Raw genomic sequence first — 21,777 nt, 5'->3', positions numbered from 1 at the left:
TCCAGCAAAAGCACAAACCCCAAAAGAGGAAACGACGCTGGCAGCCTACACCTTTGTTAAATATTCCATTTTAATCAGACTGCTGATACATACATACAGTATTTACAAAGACAAACACGGAAACCAAATACATCTGCCCACTTTGACGCTTTTCACATTGAAGGTTGCTGCTCTCCCGACTGAGGCTGTCAGAAGACGAGGTCGGAGGTCACAGCATGACCGCTGGGACTCACACAGCTGCTGAGCCAAGTGTGAAGAGCAAACATTCGACCTACAGTCAACCATCGCCAGTTGGCTAACTCGCAGTAGCATTTATCGGTGCGGACAAAGCACATGATTCTTTTCTCCATTCTTATGTTCCTCACGGACACAAAGCGGAGGGGAGGGTTCACTGTATGTACAGAATGGGAGGAGGAGGCAGCTCGATTCTTTTCAAGCGAGCTCCTGACCCGTTACGTGTGTTTCCAACGTTCCCCCGAAACGTTCTCAGTTGTCCGTCTCGTCCTCGGTCGACCCGCGCTCGGGTTCTCCCGCGCGTGGTCGCGTGCCGAGCATCTTGGCGCTGTGCTCTTGCGCCTTGGCTCGCAGCACGGCGATGCTGTGCACCCGCAGTTGGTCTCTGTCGCCGTCCGTCTGCCCCTTTGCCTCGGGGGCGTCCGCCCTCTGGTGCGGCGGCGGCGTGGCGCCACCGCTGTTCCTTTCCTCGGCAGGGCTGCGCGGCGTCTCCGCTGACTTCTTGTGCATACCTGAGGGACGCAATGTGTTACTTTGTGGCAACTTTGCAGCCTTTGCTCACTTGCAAATGCAGATTGAACAAGAACGGATGCCTCTTAATCAATTACGAGCCGCCTGATCGATTGACACAAAGCCAACGGGAGATAGGGCTCTAATCTCTGGTAATGAAGTGGGATTATCAGCCAATTGACTGCTGCTGCCTTATCGAGCGCTTTGACACTCTCTGGCCTCAAGCGGCCCTCCCACGCCGGCGGTCAGATTAACATACCCGCCCGCGGATGATGTTTTGCCAGTCGAGTGAATTTGCAAAATATTCTTCCATGCAAAAAAAGGAATGAGGAAAAACATTTGGTTGAATCGCCAAGCCCAAAAATGTGGTCGCCAAAGTGCCAGTGACACAATGGAGCTTCCCTAGTGGAACGCAAAGACACTTGAACACAAATGTAGAGAAGACCAAACAGCGAGCCTTGCGGAACACCACGAGCTCACAAATGTTTCAAATTCCGAGCACAGAGCCGTTTGGAATGTCCTCAGGCTAAAAGTGAGTTTTGTTCCTAAATTGGGGAACATCATTTATCCCGCCGCCGCCACCACCGCCGCCTCTCACCTAGTAACCAGGGAGCGTAGGACTCGGTGACGCCCTCCTTGGCTGATTTGAGAATGGACTCGGGCAGCGGGATGGAGTGTCGCACCATGGCCCCATACAGGCCGTATTCGGCCATCACGCTGCTGCGGCCCCAGCACTTCTCACGCTTGCGCCACTTGGCCCGGCGGTTCTGGAACCACACCTGGGACGGGAAAGGATGACACGCTGAGTTGAACCAACGCAAATCATCATACAATGATTGACAGTGTTAACTGACGGAAACATTTTTGGGGCTGCATTATACTAGCTATGCTAATTTGGGAAATGCGCCGGTCTCTCTCTCGATCCCCGTTTTGCATGCTTGCAACATGTGCAGAACATGTGTGCAAGCGCGTGCGTGCGTGCGTGCACCAGGAATTCATGCGCATTCTTCTCCTCCTGAGCCCAGATTGATTTTTCACACAGCCGGGCCTCGTAATAGCCTGGGTGAGCTCGTGAATATGGATGAGCCCCGACGAGCATCATAAAACGGCCCGCGAGATGGAATGAGATTGTCGGCGTGTGCGTGCGTGCGAAGGGACGGGATTAAAAACGATCAAAGCGGAAAAGCCATTGAGGTAGCTCTGATGATAACCTCCATCCTATAAAAAGACGGGCCTCAGATGAGCAATCATGCTTTTGACAGCAGAGCGCTGGCGCGTGTGTGACAGAGAGGTGACCCCAAGGGCGCCCGGGCTGATTGAAAAATAAGTTAATTTCCAGGCCCCATCCGTAGATGAGAGACAGGCCATGAAATATCAAAGCGGTAGCCAGGGCTCGAGGAGGAGGGCTGATCACCTGCTAATTCATTTTGGTGTACTTTGGTCTCACATTATTGATTATTATGAACGATTGAAATTGGTTTCAACCGTCCATAACAAAGCGCTACGTCGGTGCTAGCTTCTCTATGGTGTTGACAGTTATGCGCTTCAAAAGTTTGCAATCCACAATATGCAGTTGTCTTGTTGTTGTTTTTGTTGTTTGGTTTGCCAGTGAGCTTCAACCAGGAGCACGCGAAAAAATGGAGGCCGAGTCACAGCGCTTACCTGTATCCTGTCCTCTGGCAGCTCCGTCTTCATGGACAGCATCTCTCGGGCGTAGACGTCCGGATAGTGGGCCTCGTTGAAGGCTTTCTCCAGCTCCTCCAGCTGATAGGACGTGAAAATTGTTCTGTGTGGAAAACAAAGACAAATCCAAATTCAAAAGAATACTTCTAGGCACTTACAACATTTTCTCCAGCATACATCTTGAATGCATATGCAAATACATGTAAACATTTTGGATCTATATATATTTTTTTTATATCAGGATGACAGAACAAAGGAATAAAATGCATGACAACTCCATCATGCCTCCTCTTCCAAACTGCATGCAGGCTATAGTGTAGAAAGTGGCATGGATTTGATTAGATTTTTTTTCTTTCTATTTTTACCTGTGTCGTCTTTTCTTTCTTTTCTTGCTTTGGCTCAAGGACGATTTGGAGAATTTTTTATCACTGGTGGGAAGACTCATGTCATCAGAATCTGCGGGAAGAAATTGAATTTTGACACCCGAGGATTAACATTTGGATATTTGATCGCATGACAAAGAAGAGGATTTTATATTTCAGTCTCATCTTTCCTGACTGTTGTAATGCACAAAATAACAGTCAATGTGAAAACAATATTGGAAATATTTTTGAACATAATGAATTGATAGAAATACAGAAGGTGAAAAGAAATCTACAGGCTTAATCAGCTTCGACGAGTCAAATTCATCTCGGATTTATTTGTGGCCGTCTGCTTAATTCCGCCCATGCTAACCTTTAAAAAAAAAAAACCACACAACAAGTAAAAGCTATGAATGTAATTTGAATTGAATAAGGCTTGCAACATCGAAAAACGTCCGGATGAAGACATTCAACGCGATGTGTAAATGACGTTCAGACAAACGCCTGCAATATTTCGTTAGTAAATGTGCCAAGTGTATTCTTGCTTTTTTTTTTTTTTCGTTTTTCTTTTGGGGCATGCAGCACTCACTCACTTACTCACCCGAGCTGGCCGAGTTGTGCACGTCGCGCATGTGCGCGCTGGCCCTGTGCAGCGGCTGCAAGTGCACGTTGTGCGCTTCGGACAGAACCTCCAGAAAGGCGGGCTGGCCGTAGAACGAGTGCACGCCATCGGGGCCCAGCAGGCCGACGCCCAGGCCGCCCAGGCCGCCGTGTCCGAGCTGGGCCGGGCGGCCCGACAAGAGGTGGCCCCGGTGCGGGAGGGCCTCCAGGGGCCGCCTCAGCGCGGCGGCGGCGGCCACCGGCACCAGCGGCGGCGGCGGCTCCTTGTTGAGGCCGAGGAGCTCCTGGATGCCGAAGCCGGTGCGGCGGTGCGCCGTGGGGGGCATCTTGCAGGCGGGGGTTGGCTGCTGCTGCTGCTGCTGCTGTTGCTGCTGCTGCTGCTGCTGCTGCTGCGGGGCTCCGACTGGTTTCTGCTTATTCTCCGTGGACGAAAGCACGGCGCCGTCCTTGCCCGTCATGATGCCGCTCGCAGATTTCACTTTTAGTTTGCAGTCGGGCGGGATGCTCCTCTTTATCCGACAACACACACACACACACTTGGACGCCCCCCCTCCACCGCCGCAGTAGCAGGCAACAGGCGGCAGCCAATCATGAGCGACCCCACGTTGAACTTTTCGTTCTAAACACCCCTTTATATTATTTTGATCACGCCTCAGTTATTTTTTTTTGTTTTTTTTGTTTTTTCGTTCCGTATTGAACATTTTGATTTGTCGTTTTCCATTCAAGGTGAAATAATAAGGCAAAGAGAAGCTTGTACTTTCCCCTCTTCATGCTTGTGTCACTGGTCATCATCGTTGAGCTCATCTGATGGAGCCAATGAGGCGGAACAAGCTCGCAAAATCATTTGGAAATTTAGCAGACATCACATTTGGACTTTGTTTTGTTTTGGGAGAATGGCTCAATCTGGAGCTGCACATTATTTTTTTCCAAAGCAGATTTTTTTTCCAAACTCCTTAGATTTTTTTAGTGTTTTATGAAAGGACATATTAATTGTTGTGCTGTACGACAATATTGGGCCTCGGATAAAGAACGGAGGCGCATTTTCAAATATGTTGTGCTGCTACAAAAATATGAAGCACACTAGCAGCATGCTATTGATTGAAAAAAATATTCACTAAAATGACAAGTGATCATATACTATCTACGTGTTAACTGCATGGCAACAAAAAAAATCAACTAAAGTGCCACGAAATAAGGTACTGTTATAAACATCAACTATAATTACAAATATATGTCAATTGTTTCATTTTTTGTACCGAGACATGACAAGCAATTACAAAACATGAATGTAATACATATACAAAGATATATATGAGTTTTTGTTCATTTTAAAGGATTGATACAAATTGCGTTATTGTCCCAAACATAGCATGAACACGTCACAGTCCAGCCATTTGTCCAATTTAATGAAGCAATTGAAGTGGCCATCGATCCGTTGGACGCTCGACCTCACCGTCCGTCAGTCCGTCCGTCCCTCCCCACGCACGCACGCGCGCTCATTTGCATATTCTAATTAGGCTTGCGCAATCAAAACGTTTTGTCTTATAGTGCGCGCATCTGTTGAAATGTTATTAAGCTGCTTGACATCCCCCCACCCCGCCAACTCCCATTTATAATCGGTCGGTCACGTGATTAAACGTCCCACTTTCGGGTATTGAGGACACACCGGGGGGACAACAGCAAGCAAACAAACAGACAGTCTGTCTGCTGTCATGTGGCTTGATGTTCTCCAAAATATTCTTGCGTATTGGGGGGGGAAAAGCCATTTGATTTTTCTTTTGCCCTTTCTCTCGAAGCTAATCGGCTATTTATTCAATTAGAGCACCATTTCAAAGGCCGGACGTGCTGCACGCACGCACGCACGCGCGGACAACACCAACGGGATTCCTCGGGGACCGTCAGCACGTTTGGAGATGGGCGCAGATAAGAGATGACGCCGCGTGGGCCATCTGGAGGCCTGCACGAACCATCAAAAACGAACAAGTGGCCGCACCAGTGAAAAACTGAAAGCGCGATCAATGTGTTTATTTGCCACCTATTAACGTGACGTCACACCAAGCACACTTGACTCATTGAGAAAACTTGTTGTTTTAGTTGTATGGTCAGGCTCGAGAAAGATGTAAGAACATTTCTGCATTTCAGTATTTTTCAAAAGGACATTGGCAATATTTTGAAAAAGACAAAGGAATCACATGGATGGGCTTCCTGAGAAAACTGAAATGGCACGCAGGTCGTGTTTGTGAAGCACTGCTCCTTGTGATGGCCTTTGTCTGCGGGGCCCAGAAATGGCTCCCCGAATCTAGCTAATTGCCGTTGGGCTGGGCCGGCCGGGCTCGGCGGCAGGCCGCAAACAGCCGTTGAGCAAAACATCCCATTAAGGTGAGAACACAAAAGCTTTTCTTCCACAATGCTGATTGGGCATTAATTAGGGCAATAACTTCATGCTATTGCCTTCCTCCGTCGGCTCTCTATTTGTGGGCTCCCCTTTGCCCCCTCTTGTATGTGCAGATGTGTTACTGGCGTAATGAGGCGGATACTTTCATGGGAGAGAGGCCCCCCGAAAAGAAAAACTTTCTCGATGACTATGGGCGTAATCACAAGTAATTACTCGGGCCCATTTCGAGTGTAATTAGCACACTCCCGCAGTGGACAGGGACAAGCAGCTCGGCAGGAGAAGGGAATCGGACAGGCATGGCGGCGGCGACACACACACACACACACACACGCACACACATACACACACACACACACACACACACACACACACACACACACACACACACACACACACACACACACACACAAAATGGGGCCCCTGCCTAATTAGTTGAGACAATGCCCCTGACTGTTTTGGGCCATGGCGGCGGCGGTGGCTCAGGGCCGGGGCCAAGAGTGGACGCCCCGCGAGGTACACTCCGATGAGGCCCTAATTGTCCTCACTCGGGCCTGTCGGGCCCGGCCTCCTGCCGTGAGCCTTGTCCTTGTCCCGCTGGTGGGGAGAAATGGGAGTTGACTCGCCCGGGATCTTTAATGTTTGCCCCCCCCCCCCATATCCAGACAACTTGTTTTAACGTCCTGCGACATGCTGTTGAAAAGCAAGAGAAGACAAACACGACGTCCGGACTTCACCTCCATCCGTCAAAAGTGCTTTGTGTAAAATGGATTGCGGGAAAGCTGCGTGGCTAACCATGAGCGCATGGCTTGGAAAAATACAAAATAGAGGCAAAATATTGGCGGAGACTGGGAAAGAGTTTTCATTTTCCTTTCTTATAAGGAGCATGTCACATCTCGTCCCCAGCCGTTCCACTATGTGTCTGTTGTCATGGATTCTGTCTGTGTGCTCGCCCCCCCCCTCCCCTCCTGTGTGGCCATGATTAGTTAGATTATTCTCACCTGCCTCTCCTTACCTGTCGTGTATATAGGTCCTGTCTGCCCCTCCGGATCATCATTGTTGTGGTCTTTTTGGTTCCTGTTGTCGTCACGTGTTCACGTCCTTTGTTTCACGTGTTCCCTGTCGCTCAGTCCCCTTGTTGTTTTGTTAAGCCGTGTCAGTTTGCCGAGTCTGTCTTTGTTCTCTCCAATAAACCAAGCTGGTCCAAGCTGCAGTTGGTCGCCCTGCTCCAACCGATCCGTGACAGAGCAGAAGTCCGCCATTTGCGTCACCTTCCAATTCATTCTGGAGAGTTTGCTTTTGAATTTTTTGCATTTGTTCCAATTCACTTTCAGTTTCTCCGGCACGGAGCCGCATTTCAACACGACGTGCCACATATGTTTGAGGGCAGCCGCCCGCCGCATAGAAAGAGGCCGGCGGGGGTCACCGAGGCGTAAGCACGGTTCACTCCGGCCGGCTACCTATCACCCGCCATCCCTCGGGGGGGGGGGGGAGAGCCGTTTCGGGGTCGTCGGCGCCCCTCACTTCTTTAATTAGCTGTCAGTTGGCGCAAATGAATCAAGTCTTCGCCTAATTAAGCAATGCCACCAGGCAGCTCCCATACACGGCCCATTGTGTGAGCGCCATGAGAAAAGCACAGCTAGCAAACTTGTTTTGGATCACGAGTGCAACTTAACGACTGCGAGAGCGCGCACACACACACACACACACACGGGGTGGGGAACTGTTTGTGGAGGAGGGAGGGCCAAGTATGCTTCAAGTTTAGGTGTTGACATGGCTTCACTTAAGAGGAAAAAGTGTCAACGACAAATTCAATGACAGACTGAATTATATAATATCTAGAAATATTCGACTTTCTAATTCATATGAAATGCAAAAGATTCATAAAACGTAAAACATTTGTTTTTCCCATCGTGGCCCAAAACGAGCCACGGGCTGAAGTGAGCTCAAACCGGGACGACAGCGTCCATTTGCTGCCATACCGAAAAAAGATTTGAGGGAAGGAGCGCCACTATGCACCATCAGAGGCCGTAATTGTTATTTAATGGATTACACATTCATCCCTGCTGCTCTCGTCCCCAGAGGGCCTGACAATGTGCGCGCACACACACACACAGCAATGTTTGTGCTTCAAATTCAATTACCCACTTATTGATGGTTCTCCCGGGTGCTAAAAGAGGTGGACACGGTGCGGCTGATTTCCCAGGAGGCTTTAGTCGAGGGCCGCGCATCTCCACTTGGATCTATTTCATGGCTCCGCTCATCAGTGGCAAACGAGGAACGGAGCCATAAGCGGCGGCGGCGGCGGCGGCAGCAGCCCGCCATACACTTGCACACACAGAATACACAATGACACATGAAAATCAAGTAGATACAGTTGCATTAGCAAACGGATGTCCAAATGAGACATTGGACTTCAGTAATGACTGCACGCCTTCAAATGTGTCATGGCTCTAGTAGACGTGATGTCCTAGTGGACTCCATACAACAGGTAGCTAGCTCCCTGCGGATGGATTAGCCACGCGTCTCAAAGTCCCCCGAGGCCCAGAAGAGCACTTGGCTGGCCGTCCGTGGGCGCTAATGATGCCGCCCATGCCCCTCCTCTCCCCTCCGTGGCCACGCTAGCAGCGTGATGACAACCTGCTGCACAAGCAACAGCTGGGGCCTGCCGCAAGGCTTTTGTTGCCATTGAGCTGGTAAATTGTGGCTCGTGATCACTGCCACATGATGCTGAGATGACTTTGATATGACAGGCTCAGAGGCAGACAGTCAAGAATGACGCTAGATCCATAGGGCGGCTAGCCCGATGCTTCATTAGCAGCGCCTTTTTGCCTCAACTTTTGGGGGGGACGTTTGCTTCCGCGTCTCATTCAAAGGCTGCTCAGTGTGATGAGAAACAGAAGCGGAGCTGGTTCCATAAAAGGTGATGAAGCCACTGGATGGACTGAGGTGCAAGATGAGGGCGGGGCTTGTGCCTTTGCTCAAAGTAGCAACACAAATAAAGCTGCAAAATAGAGGAGGGACGGACACATGCATGCATGCATGCACTCACAAGCCACAGCACCAACAAATGAGTCTTCCAACAACTTTTGCCTTCTTGTACCGCATGACAGGCCATTCTTACACGCCACCAGGCAACATTTTTAATCCAGCTCTTCAATTGGACTGCGTTAGGTTGTGCAGGCTGTCCTATCATTTTTTGCTCATGTGTTAATGAGGATTATAAAAAAAAAGAGGGTTGACTGCCTGATATGTGTGTGTGTGTATGGGGGGGTCACAACGGTCATTTAAGCACATTGCAACTAATGCATCAACAAATGATTAGTGTTTAACTGGGCCAAACTACAAATGGTGTTCACTTAACAGCAAAACAAAAGCCAAACATTCAATCCGCTCAGCATCTTCTGCTTTTGGTGAGCTAATTGTGCGTGAATACGGTTGGACAGTTGAATGATCTCACCAGTCGAGTGAAGACATGTTGCTGCTGGTGCATGGAGCTGACCTTTTTTTTTTGCCGGTTCCAGGTCACGAAATGTGGGTCAGAGAACAATGCACTGTCAGCTAGTTAGCAACACAAGCACCAAATTCTATCTGCAGAAAGAGACTCGCTGGAATAGCATTCATAAAGTGAGCCATCTCCTCACAACGCTTTTGTTGTGATCAATACAAATCGGGCTTTTTTTTTTTATTAATGTTTTTTTTTTCAATTTACATTTGAGTCAATGGAGCGTGCTGAGGAGAGCCAGGCATCAGGAGGAGCTTCCCGTTCTCTCGCTCAACTTGTTTCAACTCCGCAAAGTTAATTCAGCAAGGAGCGGTACTCGTCGGGCGTAAAGGTGACCTCCTCCTCATCTTGGTGTCCATCCTCCTGAGGTTCATTCCGCACTTCCTCAGGTGCCGCTTCCTCCCGAGGTTGGACAATCGTCTCGTCCTGTAACGCTGAGGTAGGAGTGTCATCTTCTGGAGGTGCGCTCTCACTCTGCATCTCCATTTCCAGAGGTAAAGGTGAAGGTGTCTCATCCTCCTGGAGAACAAAAGTCATCTCATGCCGAGGTCCAACTGGGCCCGTTTCATCCTTTTGAGCTGCCGCCACCACAGCTGCACTCGGACCGGCATCTTCCGAGCAAGACGTGTGGTCAGACGGCGCTCTGGTGTCCGGGTCCAGATAGAACTTGACTTTCTTCACCACCCCGGGCGCCGCGGTTCTTCCACACTCGTTGGGCGGCGGCGGCGCTTTGTCACTCACGAGCGCCGTCGTCACCAAAGCCACGGGCTCGACCGTGGCCGCCGCGCTTTCCTCACGTTCTGCGCTCGTCTCACGTTGCTGAGATTCCGAGGTGGCTGCCGCATTCTCTCGGGGTCTGGCAGTGTTCTTCTCTTCCTCCAGCGCCTCGTTTGGACTCGCTTGACCGGTGCCCTCCTCGGTACGATCCGGAGCTGACCCGTCGCCTCCGTGCGTCACTTGTGGCTCAAGCGTTTGTTCTCCCGGAGTTCCACCGCTCGGGTCCCCCTCGTGAGAAGTGGTGTCCTCCAACCGAATCTCCTGGACCTGGCGGGAAACAAGATTTGTCCGAAACTCCGGACTTGCGCGATCAAGTTCTGTCCGCTCCTCAGCGCGCTTGTCCGCCGGAAGTGCAGCGCCGGTCCAGGCCGGGTCAGGGTGGTCCCGCTGGCTTTCGACCGTCTGGACCTTTTGAGCTCCTGCGTCATCTCCATGCGCTTCTTGTAAGGGCATCTCCTCTTCGACAGGCTTTGTGTCACTCGTTTGAGATTCAAAGTAGGTCTCTTCCTCTCCACACGCTGCGATGCCCTCCAAAGGGGCGGTTCGGCTCGTGTCGTCTAATTTGGGCTCAGCCTTCAGCGTCCCATGTGAGTGGACCGTCTGAGATTCTGACGTGGTGTCTCTCTCCAGAGCCGCTCGTGTGCTAGCACTGGCGATGCCCTCACATTCTGCGTGGAGCCCAAAGAAATGCTCAGCTGTTGTCTTTTCCCCAAGAGGTGCTACATCCATCTCAATCTCCAGTCTAGCGCTGGTGTCATCTTCCAGAAGAGCTTCAGCTATCCAGTGCGCTTGAAGCGCCGCTATATTCTCCTCCGCATACGTGTCGTTCTCCACAGGCGACAAAGCAAAGGTGATGACGTCATCGCCTTGGGCCATCTCGTTCATTTCATTTCCTGGATTTGCAGCGGTCGCGGCGGCCACGTCCTGCTCCTCCCACGCCGTTCCTTCGAGCTCCTGAGGTGCCGAGGTCGTTTCCGCCTCCACCGAGGCGACATCATCGTCATCCACGTCCTCCCTTGCGTCAATATTAGGCAACGCTGAAGCGGTGTCCTCCTCCTGAGGCGTAGGAATTGTCTGAACTGTGTCCCCCCGAGGCGAGACATCCCTCACAATCCAACAGTTGTCTGAAGTTGCTGAAGCATTTGTGCACTTCTCCTGCAGCTCTGCGCTCATGCAGTCCGCCTTTGGGTCTTGGGGCCTTTGCTGCTCCACAGGTGAAAGTCTTCCGCCCTGTTGGAGCAGCTTCATCTTGCCCAGATGAAGCCAAGCTCTCAGCATGCGATGTTTCATGTTGAGCGCAGTCAGTCCCACGCCGGTCCGAACCTCCTGAGATCCCACCGGCGGCCTGGTATCCTCGTGTGAAGTCGTACGCGTGTCATCTTCAAGCGCAGCCTGGGGAATTGTCCAATCCTTCGCGTCACCGGCCGTGCCGGCGTCAGGTGCAGACGTTTCAGATGTGTCAAAGTGCGTCTCCTCGTCGTCTCCACGGGATGAAAGCATCTCATTTTCCCGAGGTGCAAAAATGCTCTCATTCGCTTTGGACTCCAGTTGGTTGATTGGTGGAGCGCTTTGCTGCTCCTGAGTGTCATCTACAAGCGATTCGACACGAGTCTCTAGTTGCTGAGGTGATGGAGCTTTTTCCTGCTCCTGAGGTGCATCAAAGGTCTCATCCAATCCAACATTTGCTTCAAGCTCCTGAGCTAAAGGAACGCTTTCCTGTGGTGCAGTGCTTTTGTGGTCTATAGGAGATGCAAGATGTTCCTCAGGCTCCTGAGGTGCTGCAGGTGGTGGTGGAGCTCTTCCCTGTTCCTGTCCACTTGTACAATCGTTGAGAGAAGGCGCAGGCTGCTGTTCATTTGCTCCAAGTGTCTCAAATGTCTCGTCCAAGAAAGAATCCGCAGCTGCGTCAAGAGCTTGCCTCTTGTGGGGTGCGCAGTCCACGTCCTTCTGGAGCGTGGAAACTTCAGGCCGGTCGGCATCCTTCTGATGCTCGGCATCGGGTCTGACCTGCTGAAGCGACGCCGTCAGACAGCCCAGCTTCTGAACCGTGGCCACCTGCCCGCCGCCGGGTTCCACGTGCTGCTCCTCCTTCTCATCGTGCTTGGGCGGCGGGGCTCGCTGGGATCTCTGGTAGGGTGTTTGGTGTTTTTGATTATGCCGGCGTTTGCGCAGCTTTTGTTTACTCGGCATTTTGGGAGCGGGCTCGCTGCCACAGATGGGCGTGAGAAGGTACTCCCGCTATACCTCAGCCTCTCCATGCGGCCGGCCCAAATGACCAAGGTGCAGTCATTCTTTGCAAAGCCCTAGCATGCGTTTGTCATCAGAGAATCAAAGCACCTTACTCTTTGGCGCGATGATGGCATCACGCCCAATCGAATCCAAATGGAATAAAATGCTGCAGGAAGCCAAACGTTACTCTACCGCCCCCTAGTGGTCGACAGCTGTCATCGACAGCCAAAGGATCCTAAAGTGTCACTTTGCCACAAGTGAATTGACCTCGGCACTTGACTATGTTTATTCCACGGATGATTTCATTTGATTCTGCCTCGTGTCCTGAGCTGCGACAGCGTTTCCTCGACCTGCAAGACGCTGCAGTAAGAGAAGAAAGAGGCAGGCACCCAAAGAATGTGCCCGTTGCCCTCGCTCGCTCGCTCGCTCGCTCACCGAGATGAACCAGTGCGACTGCGGCCCGTATCTCCGCTGCGAGCTTTCGTTCATCTTGCTGGCCGGGGCCAAGGCGTGCAGGTGGAGGTGGGGCACGGATGAGAAGGGAGGTACGTGGAAGCCCAGCCTGCATTGCGGAAAGGCAACACTTCACTCACTCCGTCCGTCCGTCCGTCACAAGACACTTGCAATGAATGGCCCTTTACCTGATGTCTTTGAGGTCGCGCACTTTGTTTTTCTCCAGGGCGCACTTTCCCATCTCGGCCATTCGCTCCACTAGCAACAGCGCATGACGCTCAGTCAGTCAGTCAGTCAAAGTCTGCTTTATTGTCAATTTCTTCTGTCAGTCAAGCGACAAAGCGCACCAAATGTTGACCTATTCCCGCTCACTCACTGACCTGTGGGGATGTGTTGCGCACGCAGAGCTTTACAGTTGCAGATGTGCCTTCTGGTTATGACGAGATAATGATGCCCAGCGCCCGGCTTGACGTCCCGGAAGCACAGCAGCTCCTCGTCCTACACGTACACACGAGTTGGAAAAAGAACACCCGCCCGCCCAAGTTTCCCATTAGGAACTAACTCACGCTCAGGATGATTTGTGTGTCAGTTTGGCTCTTGGCTATCTGGCAAAAAGGACATTCGTCATCGTCACTGGAGATTTGAGTCGCCATTTGGAAGCGCGAGCGAGCGAGCGAGCGAGCGGTGACCGGCGTCAACTCAGCTGTCAGGACGAAGCAATCGATGACCGAAGGCGAATGTGCGCTCGCTCGCTCGCTCGCTCGCAGGCTGCCGTCATCGATGACCGAGCGGATCAGGCCAAGGTGCGTTCGAGGGCTGCCGTCAATTCCACCATTTCAAGACATGGACGTTTAGCGCAACCTTTTTGACGCTCTTTTGGCCACTTGAAGGTTTACAAGCCTTCATTGAATTTAATCAGGCATAAAAGCTTTTCTACAAGAGGACATATCATTTTGGGGGTGCTCTTTTTTAAATTAGGCGTCACCAACCTTTATTTAAAAGTGAAAACTGATATTTATAATCCATATCACAACACAACAGATTGCTTTTCGTAAGTGAGACAGATCTTGGTTGTAGTGTGCAAAGTAAACAAATGGGGGCTAAGCATTGAAGCCCTCTTTCCCTTTCGTTCCATCTGGTCCTCAGCCGCAACATCATGACGGTGAAGAAACATTTTTCAGATACTTCCTCAGTTGTTTTTCCTAGAGAAAAAAACAGATTTGAGATCATTGGAGTAGGATACATTATTCATGCACGTTAGCGCTCACCTCGATAAAGGCCAAGGATCCCGGTCGGAATTTAACCATCAAGACCTCTTTGATCATGCTGGCCGGGGCCAGAACGTGCAGGTGGAGGTGATCTACCGACGTGTACGGAGGGTGATGGAATCCCATCCTTCAAAAACAGACATTAATGGCATGCACATGCAGCACACACACTCTCAGGGCTTCACTTTGTACCTCATTTGAAAATTGGAATACTTTCATTTGATTCCCCCATCATTGCAAAAAGACAAGGCAGATTGCCATCGTTTGACGCAAATGAAACAAACTTTTCTTTTTTTTTTTTTTACCCATGTCATAAGGATCACCTTATGTCCTCCATATGAGCAAATCCTTGCTCCCGTAGTACAGCTCTGCCCATTTCTGCCATCTTTTCAACTGCAACAGGTATCGCTAAACGTAATGAGAAACAATTTGACACCATCAACATGAATGAGGCGCACTAACCAAGTCCAACGTGTCCTGTGTGCAGCGATGAGCAGTTTACAATGTGCTCGACGGGAACAACCAGGTAATGATGCGGGGCAGCAGGCCATATGTCCCGGAAACACACCAACTCATGATCCTGGGTGGAGACCATCACAACACAAGTGCCTGTAAGCGCGTCCGCGTCCGAAAAATACAGCCTCATTCTCGGCGTCAAAATAACCAGAGTTCATGAACGCACCACACGTCAATTCCTGAAAATGCTCTCTGAAGGCACCACTTCATAATCAATTGCACTAGTAAGGGAAATTGTGTACAGTATCGAATACATTTGTGTTTGTGGCTGCGCAACCTGAAACAGCGATTCCATTTTTCTACGGTCAAAATGTAAACAAAAACTTTCACTTCCTGCTTGTGCGCCGCCACACCCACCCCGGCTTCGAATGACAACGTTCCCCAAAGTACATGAAAAAAAAAGTCGTTTTCTCACTTTTTTTAAAATGTCAGCTTCGTTGTCTTTCCCGTTAGCGATCATACAGAAAGTACACCAATAGTTTTCGCTTGCGTCGGTATTTTTGGCCATTTTGTTTCCCATTTGAAACCAGCCTTTTGGTTTTACGGGATACGATGACGTAATCGTCAAAGATCGCGTGTGAGCAATGACAGTCTACTCGGCTTGTGTTTTCTCAAACCCTTACAAAATGCTCCACATCGGCCTGTAACAATTTGACAGTTTGATTTTTTTTTAGCAAAGAGAATTTACGACACCACACACAGTTTGAACATTGACATATGTATGCAACATTTATTCCTTTTAAATGGAGTTGCAACACCACCACCACAATAAATAGAGCCTCACTCACTCACTCACTCACTCACTCACTCGCACAAGACAGCAGTTTGGGGATTCACAAGCAACGAGAATACTCAAAGAGCATTCACAGTAACAAGGAGAACATCACAGCTCGTTTTACACAACTGGCATGGCTATGGCCCAGTACTGATGATCGCACAATATATCCATGCACTTCCAAAGCAGTGTCAGATCCAGGTGCATTGACGCAATTATGTCTTGATGCAGTTAGTGGTATGTAAAGAGTGCAGCGACAACCCCGAACGGGATGGGGGGGGGGATCCCTTTTTGTAGTGGTGTGGGGACAACACTCAGTCCTAATTTAAGGACGCACTTCACATGCCTTTTAATCCTCTAGTGCAAAGCATTATTGTCTTCGGGCTTCAAAACGCCTCTGACGTCCGTAAACGGGGGCGGGTCAGTGGGACCATAGTGCTTGTCGGCTTGCGTCACAATATTTACAGTGCTGTATACATACTGAAAAGCACATTATCTCTATAAAAGCGTCCAAAAAATAGCCTTGCTCGTAGAAATAGAACCAACACAACGTAAAACACAACTGAAAACACTTTGAGTATTTGGTCAGCAAATGAAATTGCGGAACACTTTGCGGTCACGTTGACGAGGAAATGTAATTTAACAGGCTCGCTCAGTCAGATTATGCAGAATTTGTAAGGAAATATTCCGGAATTCCAATGGCAAATCTCGCCTTCCATTTTGGGTTTGTACATTCATACAATGGCGGTGGTTTAACCCGGTGATTGACAACCACGCTCAGCACAATTCTCATTTTAACGATGATCGAGGTCGGGAAACACCGGTTGAACCTAAAGCCATGGGGGTGGCCACCTTGTTCTTACAAGCTCTACGTGTTCCTCCTTGAGGCGCACGCGATGGCGGGGAGGAGCTACTCGAAGCTCCACACCTCCAGGGTGTGAATGTTGAAGTCCTGCCGGCTGGAGAGCGGCTGGTTGTTGAAGGTGGCGCACTTTGTCGTGGTGCCGCGGTACAAGCTGGCGTCCAGCCACAGACCCAGTTGACCGCTAGACAAAGAACCAAGGAACAACATAAGGGTCAACAAGTACCACAAATGACCACGCAAAGGGACCTACCCGCCTCCTCCCATCTGCAGCGAGTCAATATTGCCTTTGACAAAGTAGGAGTTGTCTCCCGTCCAGCGGTACACCTGCAAACAGGTCGCCAGCAACGCAGTCTTACGTGCTTTGCTACTGCCAATAATAGACATTTGGAAAGCACAAAAGCACAAACCTTGATCTCGGGGCAGAAGCTGTAGAGGAAGGTCTCGCCGGTGCCATAACAGTGCTCGCTTATTCGGAAGGGATGAGTGGAGAATGCTCCAAAGATCTGCCAGCACGTCAAACATCCGCCAAAGTCGCTACGAGTTCTCAAGCGGAACGTCCGCTTCCAAGCCAAATGGCAAACTTGCCTACCCGGTTATCCGCATCTTTGATGACCAGCAGAACCGGACTGTCCACGTTGAGTAGGTTCCGGTAGAGCGTCTTGAGGCTGGTGCCGTGTTTGACCGTGCTGTAGGCCAGCCGCCACACGTAGCCCTGCACGCGGGCCGGCAAGCGGCAGGCCAGCTAGAGCGTGGCCGTCGCTCACGTTAGGTAGGCCGTGCATCATTATTGCAGTCACGCCAGCAGAGGGCGCCGTACCTTCTCCACGTGCGTGTCCTGCAGCAAATGGCTGGCGTCGCTCAGCAGCGGCAGCCCGTCCACCGGCAGCTCGCCGTCGCAGCTGCCCAGACTCTGCCTCCGCTTGGCCTCGTCGATGGTGATGATCTGGAAACAAAAGTATTGGGACAGCTGAGCAGAGCTCAAACCGTGACGGGATGCCGCCAGTGCCTGCTCTGACCTCCCAGCTGCAGGAGGCGGGGTCGCCGAAGAAGTTGTCGATCATGTCCAGCTCGTCCTTCTCCACCACCACGAAGCCTTGCTCCCTGGCCTCTTTGCCGTACACGTCTGGAGACCACTGGACGAAAAAGGCGTACAGGTGGTCCACTCTGAAACACGCAGGCAGGCAGGCACATGTCACTTTTAAGACGCCGGCCGGATCTCTCTCTCTCTCTCTCTCATGCGTCAAAGGTGCCAAAGTCTCATCAGACCTCTCCTGCGGCACAGCAAACCAGTACTCGGGTTTCTTTGCCGAGCTTCCGAAGGAGTGCGCCGGGCTGGACGTCATCCCGGTGGCGAAGGACTTGCGCATTGGCGTGCCCACTTTGAAGCACAGGAACATGGGCGGGCTCTTGCTCTTCTCCTCGGAGGACAAAAGCATGTCTGCGCGCAGCCCATCGTCGCGTTGGTTAGTGGGCCAGCTGTCCCGATACTGTTGTCCACCCTTACCTTCAATGGGCGCCTGAATCCTCTCCATCAGCCAGGTCTTGACGTCGGCGTCGCTCTCCCTCCGTCCGTCCTCCTGGCCGAGCCGCCGGGCTTTCTGGGGATTGTCGGCGACATCGGCCGTCGCCTTCTCGCTCGACTCCTCCGCGCACGTTTGGAGCGCCGGAACGTTTGACGAGGCCTCTCGGGCGCTCGGGTTCCCGCGCGTCCGCCCCGCCTCCGACCGGACGGACTCGGCGTCTTCGACGGAGCTGTTCCGTGCTAAGCCTTCGTCCTCCTCGTCGTCGTCGGCTTCCCCTTTCCGTCTTTGGACGGCGCCGGACGCTTCTTCCACGGGCTCCAGCTCGGTGAAGCCTTCATCCGAGGGAGACTTGTCCGTTTGCTCTCCTTGCTCCGTGCCGACTGTCATGGGACAAGACGGACGGAGGGAGCGGCGTGGGCCGGCGTGTCGGAAGGTAGCCTTTCCGAGCGAGTCCTCACCTGCGTCCAAGAGGGCCGACTCCAGGTCGTCCAGGATGATGGGCTGCTTGGCGTCCAGCGCTTTGTAGCGACTGAAGGGGTTCAGGTCCTGCTCGGAGGGCAAGCGCTCCCACTCGCCGGGCCTGTAGACAGGACACAGATCCTGGGCTAGGTCGCTGTGGGGGTCAAGTGAGGATGAAAATGGAAAGGGGGGGGGGTGAAAGAAAAATAAGGTCCAAATGAAATGACGCATGACTGAAATTAAAACATGAAAGCCAAGAAGACAAAACTAGGACGGATAGAAAACTTGTGTGACGTTCTCCATACAATGGGACACTTTTGCAAACAGGCATCAAGTGTGGGAAAAGTACAAATGTTTTGGGCGTGGGCTTACGACGGCAGCGCGTCTTTCAGCTTCATGCGCGACACGTCGTCGTAGAGCGCCACGGAGACCATCTCCTCCATGGGGCAGATGAGACCGTACTCCTCGCAGCCGTGCTCGATGACCAGCGGGTCCGACTTGTGGGGGTCAAACATGATGTTGTTGGGCGTGACGATCAGGACGCCGCCCACCACGCCCTGCAGAGAGCGTCACATCCATCCGGCTGCTGCACAAAGCCAGTCCAATCAAAGTTGAAAGAACTTCAGGACTCACCATCCCATCAGTGAAGTACTTGCAGCTCATCTTGATGAATTTAACCGTGGCCGGGCTCTCGTCCTCGGAATTTGGGGAGAGCTGGCGTCGGAGGGACCGCGCTGGCCTGCAGTTTGGACCGTCTTCCTGAAGACCAAAGTTTGTCCGTTATATTTGGATCAACGTTGACTTCAGAGTGTACGTTGCTAAGGCAACAATTACGTACGGGACTCGTCACCGCCGAGGACCCGTTTGTAAGTAACGGGTCCGAGTCATCCTCAGCCTTTACTTCCGTCCGGCTCACGTCGGGGACAAACAGCTTCTGCGAGAGCGACGGGCAAACAACCTCGTCGATTAAAACTGGGAACACGTCAAATTGGATCCGTTTCTCACCTGACCAGGGTAGACGCTGTGGCAGAAGAGCTTGTTGAGTTGGACCAGCTTGTTTGGGGTGATGTTGAAGTTGAGGGCGATGCTGTTGAGGGAATCGTTCGGTCCCACCTACGACAAATGGGGTCAACGGCGGCGGACGATCCGGGGGCCGACGCCGCGCGACTCGGGTCTACTCACAATAAAGTCCACCGTCCCAGGTGGCCTCCTCTTCTCCTTCTTTGCCGGTTTATTACTTTTAGAGCCGTCGGCTGCGAGCGAGACGACAGACGAGTGAGCGTCGTATGGACCGAGTGAATGCGCCAGCTAGCTAAGAATGAAACGCCGAAGCTCCCGACTGCGAGGGACATGGCCCATTCATCGTGCTGCTACTAACGCGACAAGGCTCCGGTTGCTCCAATCCAGTACCAGGAGTTGCTTGTCTCCCATTTTGTAAAACTCAAAAGATTAGCCAGCCCAGTCAGTCGCCGTTATCATGCACACATTTGCCAAGAGACACAGAAGCTTTTAGTGGAGCGCTGCCCCCCCCGCAAGGCATGACTAAGACAATGGCCGTCTGAGCCATTTCACTTCACTCAAGCTGGCTGCAGACAGCCAACAATCGATCAAGCGTGAACGTTTGCATCATCCCGCCCGATGAGGTGAACTTCCTAACCCTAATCCAATGCGTCCTTGAATTTGACAAACCTAATGTAAACGGAAATGAAACTGGAATTGTCCGGCGTGTCCGATTGTCGCTGGCTAAAACAACTTGGCCGGCCGGCTGTAGCAGGAAACGGCTTACGCAACTTCCTGATGAGCTCATGGCAGCAAATGGCTTTGAGAAGGCACCATGTCGGTCGCTAGCTAATCGGGAGGAGAAATCCAATCCAATAATAATAATAATAATAATAATAATAAATTATATTTGTAACGCACTTTATATTCGGGGGAATCTCAAAGTGCTACATGGCAGATAAAAAACAAGAAAACAAAACAAGGACAAGTATAAAACAACTGGACGACAACCAAGATATGAGAGAAATTACGGAAATGCTAAGGTAAAGAGGTGAGTTTTAAGTCCAGTTTTGAAAGAGTCAGTGGATTGGAGTGCTCTTAGGTGTGCACCGTCTTTACCTGGGCTGCTGGGAGTTTTGCCGCCGGCTGTTCTGGGCAAAGTGGCCTTCTTGGGGACTTCGCTGTCGTTTGGGGTGTCCGGACAGCCGATGTGCTCGCTGGCGCTTTTCTCCGATTGGCTCTGCTTGAGCTGTCGCCGCCTCTTCAGCCTGGCGGATCGACAGCAAAACTAGCAAGCGAAGAATCTCACGGCCATCATTTTGGGAGCACTGAAGCTGCCAACTGCGTCAGGCCACTTGAACATAGGGAAATTTAAAAGCCATAGAAAAGCATCCTAAGTGTTGTTAATGGGATGGATGGCGAGGCAGGGTCGATGAGGCCTCTCCCTTCTCGGGCTGGGCCGGGCCGGTGCAGCTCAGGAATCCCCAGCGCGCCATCTGTTTCACTGCAGGCTATTTCCCCCAAATTGCCCTTCCCTTGCCCTCTTTGTCGCCCGAGCAACGCGTAGTAGAAGGCAAGGCAGACTTGTGTGCATTTCCCAAGCACATTTAGCCATGCCAAAGCGTTCCTTACCTGGCAAAATATCCCGGCTTTCTGTCCCTCTTCTCCATTGGTGCTAAACGTGCATGCTCGGGCACATCAAACTGCATTCATCCATCCACCCTACACGTTGTTGCTGCTGCTGCTGCTGCTGCCGCCGCCCGTCTTTCTCCTCCTGCAAAGGGAAGATGCACACACCCCGGTTAAGAGCCTTTGGTCATGCTCGGTGCAACAACAAAAGCGAGGGCAGGGGCGGGGGCATCCTTCAAACTGTGCATGAACTAAAACACACATCTGCTTACGCTTAACGCTGCTCCCCGTGTTATTAAGCAAGCAAGCAAGCAAGCAAGCAAGCAAGCAAGCAAGCAAGCAAGCATCCCTGCCCCAAAGCCTTGAACTTGGGCACCATTATGACGAAGACAACCCAACGTTACATAAGCAGGCGAATTGGTGGTGAAAGTGGCGACGTTTTACCCTCTTGCCATCTAGCTGCATTGCTGCCTTTGCATCGGCGTTTGCTCACACAACGGCATGATTCCACAACGCCATCGACGGACGGAGGGACGGACGGACAGAGCGAACGACGCCAACGTCTGCCTTCCTTCCTTCCTGCCCGCCTGCTTGCCTGCCTGCAAGCCAACAGTCTGTGCTTGCGTCCCGAATGGAACGCCGAAGGAGCAAGGTCCAGTTTCCCCAGCTGATGATGCTAACGCGCTTGCTAACTGGTAGCAGCGGCTCTGCTGGCAGGACAATGGGCGGGCGGAGGGACGCTACGCTACGCTACGCGACGCAACGCGAGGCGGCTACGCGACGCGACGCAACGCGAGGCGACTCGTTACTTGCACGTTCCACGCCGCTCGTCGTTCGCTCCCTGTGACTTTATGATGGTATCGTTCAAAAGTCGAGCGCTTTTAGCACATACCTCGCGTGCATCCTTGCGCAAGTTCCTTTCGAGCTGGACGCGACGTTGACGCCCTCTACGGGGGAAATCAAGTGTAAACAGCAAT

At 51.7% G+C, this 21,777-nt stretch overlaps 4 protein-coding genes across 13 annotated transcripts; all 4 read right to left on the bottom strand.

Annotated features, from left to right (window-relative positions):
- Positions 1-52: 52 nt before the first annotated feature.
- Positions 53-3,990, bottom strand: LOC119118307 (visual system homeobox 2-like). Its single transcript, XM_037245226.1, has 5 exons — positions 3,391-3,990; positions 2,793-2,883; positions 2,407-2,530; positions 1,343-1,523; positions 53-746 (listed from the first exon to the last, which is right to left on the bottom strand). The coding sequence occupies exons 1-5, from the start codon at positions 3,866-3,868 to the stop codon at positions 487-489; spliced, it is 1,134 nt and encodes a 377-aa protein (XP_037101121.1). The 5' UTR covers positions 3,869-3,990; the 3' UTR covers positions 53-486.
- Positions 3,991-7,825: 3,835 nt separating this feature from the next.
- LOC119118300 lies at positions 7,826-12,589 on the bottom strand. The gene is made up of 2 exons (XM_037245209.1): positions 11,857-12,589; positions 7,826-11,724 (listed from the first exon to the last, which is right to left on the bottom strand). The coding sequence occupies exons 1-2, from the start codon at positions 12,272-12,274 to the stop codon at positions 9,602-9,604; spliced, it is 2,541 nt and encodes an 846-aa protein (XP_037101104.1). The 5' UTR covers positions 12,275-12,589; the 3' UTR covers positions 7,826-9,601.
- On the bottom strand, positions 12,587-15,151 carry LOC119118306 (histidine triad nucleotide-binding protein 3-like). 7 transcript variants are annotated; one of them, XM_037245222.1, is made up of 8 exons: positions 14,966-15,151; positions 14,497-14,643; positions 14,358-14,442; positions 14,035-14,161; positions 13,147-13,264; positions 12,955-13,024; positions 12,749-12,875; positions 12,587-12,673 (listed from the first exon to the last, which is right to left on the bottom strand). In XM_037245222.1, the coding sequence occupies exons 2-8, from the start codon at positions 14,627-14,629 to the stop codon at positions 12,599-12,601; spliced, it is 735 nt and encodes a 244-aa protein (XP_037101117.1). In that variant the 5' UTR covers positions 14,630-14,643; positions 14,966-15,151; the 3' UTR covers positions 12,587-12,598. The 7 variants fall into 7 exon arrangements, with proteins under 7 accessions (XP_037101117.1, XP_037101118.1, XP_037101113.1 ...); XM_037245223.1 differs by having other exon boundaries at positions 14,358-14,427; positions 14,966-15,149; XM_037245218.1 differs by having other exon boundaries at positions 14,497-14,614; positions 14,966-15,134.
- Positions 15,152-15,252: 101 nt separating this feature from the next.
- LOC119118301 (nuclear receptor coactivator 7) lies at positions 15,253-21,777 on the bottom strand. Of its 4 annotated transcripts, XM_037245213.1 has the most exons (18): positions 21,693-21,777; positions 20,804-20,945; positions 20,291-20,439; positions 19,355-19,425; positions 19,178-19,285; positions 19,011-19,106; positions 18,806-18,931; positions 18,545-18,729; positions 18,172-18,326; positions 17,839-18,093; positions 17,695-17,790; positions 17,457-17,628; positions 17,207-17,354; positions 17,008-17,133; positions 16,780-16,932; positions 16,598-16,693; positions 16,441-16,514; positions 15,253-16,371 (listed from the first exon to the last, which is right to left on the bottom strand). In XM_037245213.1, exons 2-18 carry the CDS (start codon positions 20,878-20,880, stop codon positions 16,236-16,238), a joined length of 2,223 nt encoding a protein of 740 aa, XP_037101108.1. In that variant the 5' UTR covers positions 20,881-20,945; positions 21,693-21,777; the 3' UTR covers positions 15,253-16,235. The 4 variants fall into 4 exon arrangements, with proteins under 4 accessions (XP_037101108.1, XP_037101105.1, XP_037101107.1 ...); XM_037245210.1 differs by having other exon boundaries at positions 17,695-18,093; XM_037245212.1 differs by having other exon boundaries at positions 17,695-18,093; positions 18,172-18,293.

This window comes from Syngnathus acus, chromosome 24 (assembly GCF_901709675.1).
Source record: "Syngnathus acus chromosome 24, fSynAcu1.2, whole genome shotgun sequence".
NCBI lineage: Eukaryota > Metazoa > Chordata > Actinopteri > Syngnathiformes > Syngnathidae > Syngnathus > Syngnathus acus.
This window is presented reverse-complemented; position numbering and strand designations above follow the sequence as displayed.

Bases quoted from the DNA above. Each gene is read 5' to 3' on its own strand.
- LOC119118301 (XM_037245210.1), bottom strand. From the start codon at position 20,880: ATGCAGTTTGATGTGCCCGAGCATGCACGTTTAGCACCAATGGAGAAG. The intron at 17,629-17,694 runs GTAAGGGTGGAC...GGCTGCGCGCAG, and splicing joins GATTCAGGCGCCCATTGAAG to ACATGCTTTTGTCCTCCGAG. The intron at 16,933-17,007 runs GTACGGCGCCCT...GCCACGCTCTAG, and splicing joins AGGACACGCACGTGGAGAAG to CTGGCCTGCCGCTTGCCGGC.
- LOC119118300 (XM_037245209.1), bottom strand. From the start codon at position 12,274: ATGCCGAGTAAACAAAAGCTGCGCAAACGCCGGCATAATCAAAAACAC. The intron at 11,725-11,856 runs AGGAGCCTGAGG...CTCAGGAGCAGG, and splicing joins ACCACCACCTGCAGCACCTC to AAAAAGCTCCATCACCTCAG.
- LOC119118306 (XM_037245218.1), bottom strand. From the start codon at position 15,070: ATGGGAAACAAAATGGCCAAAAATACCGACGCAAGCGAAAACTATTGG. The intron at 13,265-14,034 runs GTGAGCGCTAAC...GTGTACGTGTAG, and splicing joins GATCCTTGGCCTTTATCGAG to GACGAGGAGCTGCTGTGCTT. The intron at 12,674-12,748 runs GTGAGCGAGCGA...CTCTTACTGCAG, and splicing joins AGTCGCACTGGTTCATCTCG to CGTCTTGCAGGTCGAGGAAA.
- LOC119118307 (XM_037245226.1), bottom strand. From the start codon at position 3,868: ATGACGGGCAAGGACGGCGCCGTGCTTTCGTCCACGGAGAATAAGCAG. The intron at 2,884-3,390 runs GTGAGTAAGTGA...TTCTTCCCGCAG, and splicing joins GCACAACTCGGCCAGCTCGG to ATTCTGATGACATGAGTCTT. The intron at 1,524-2,406 runs GTAAGCGCTGTG...TTCCCGTCCCAG, and splicing joins TGCCAGAGGACAGGATACAG to GTGTGGTTCCAGAACCGCCG.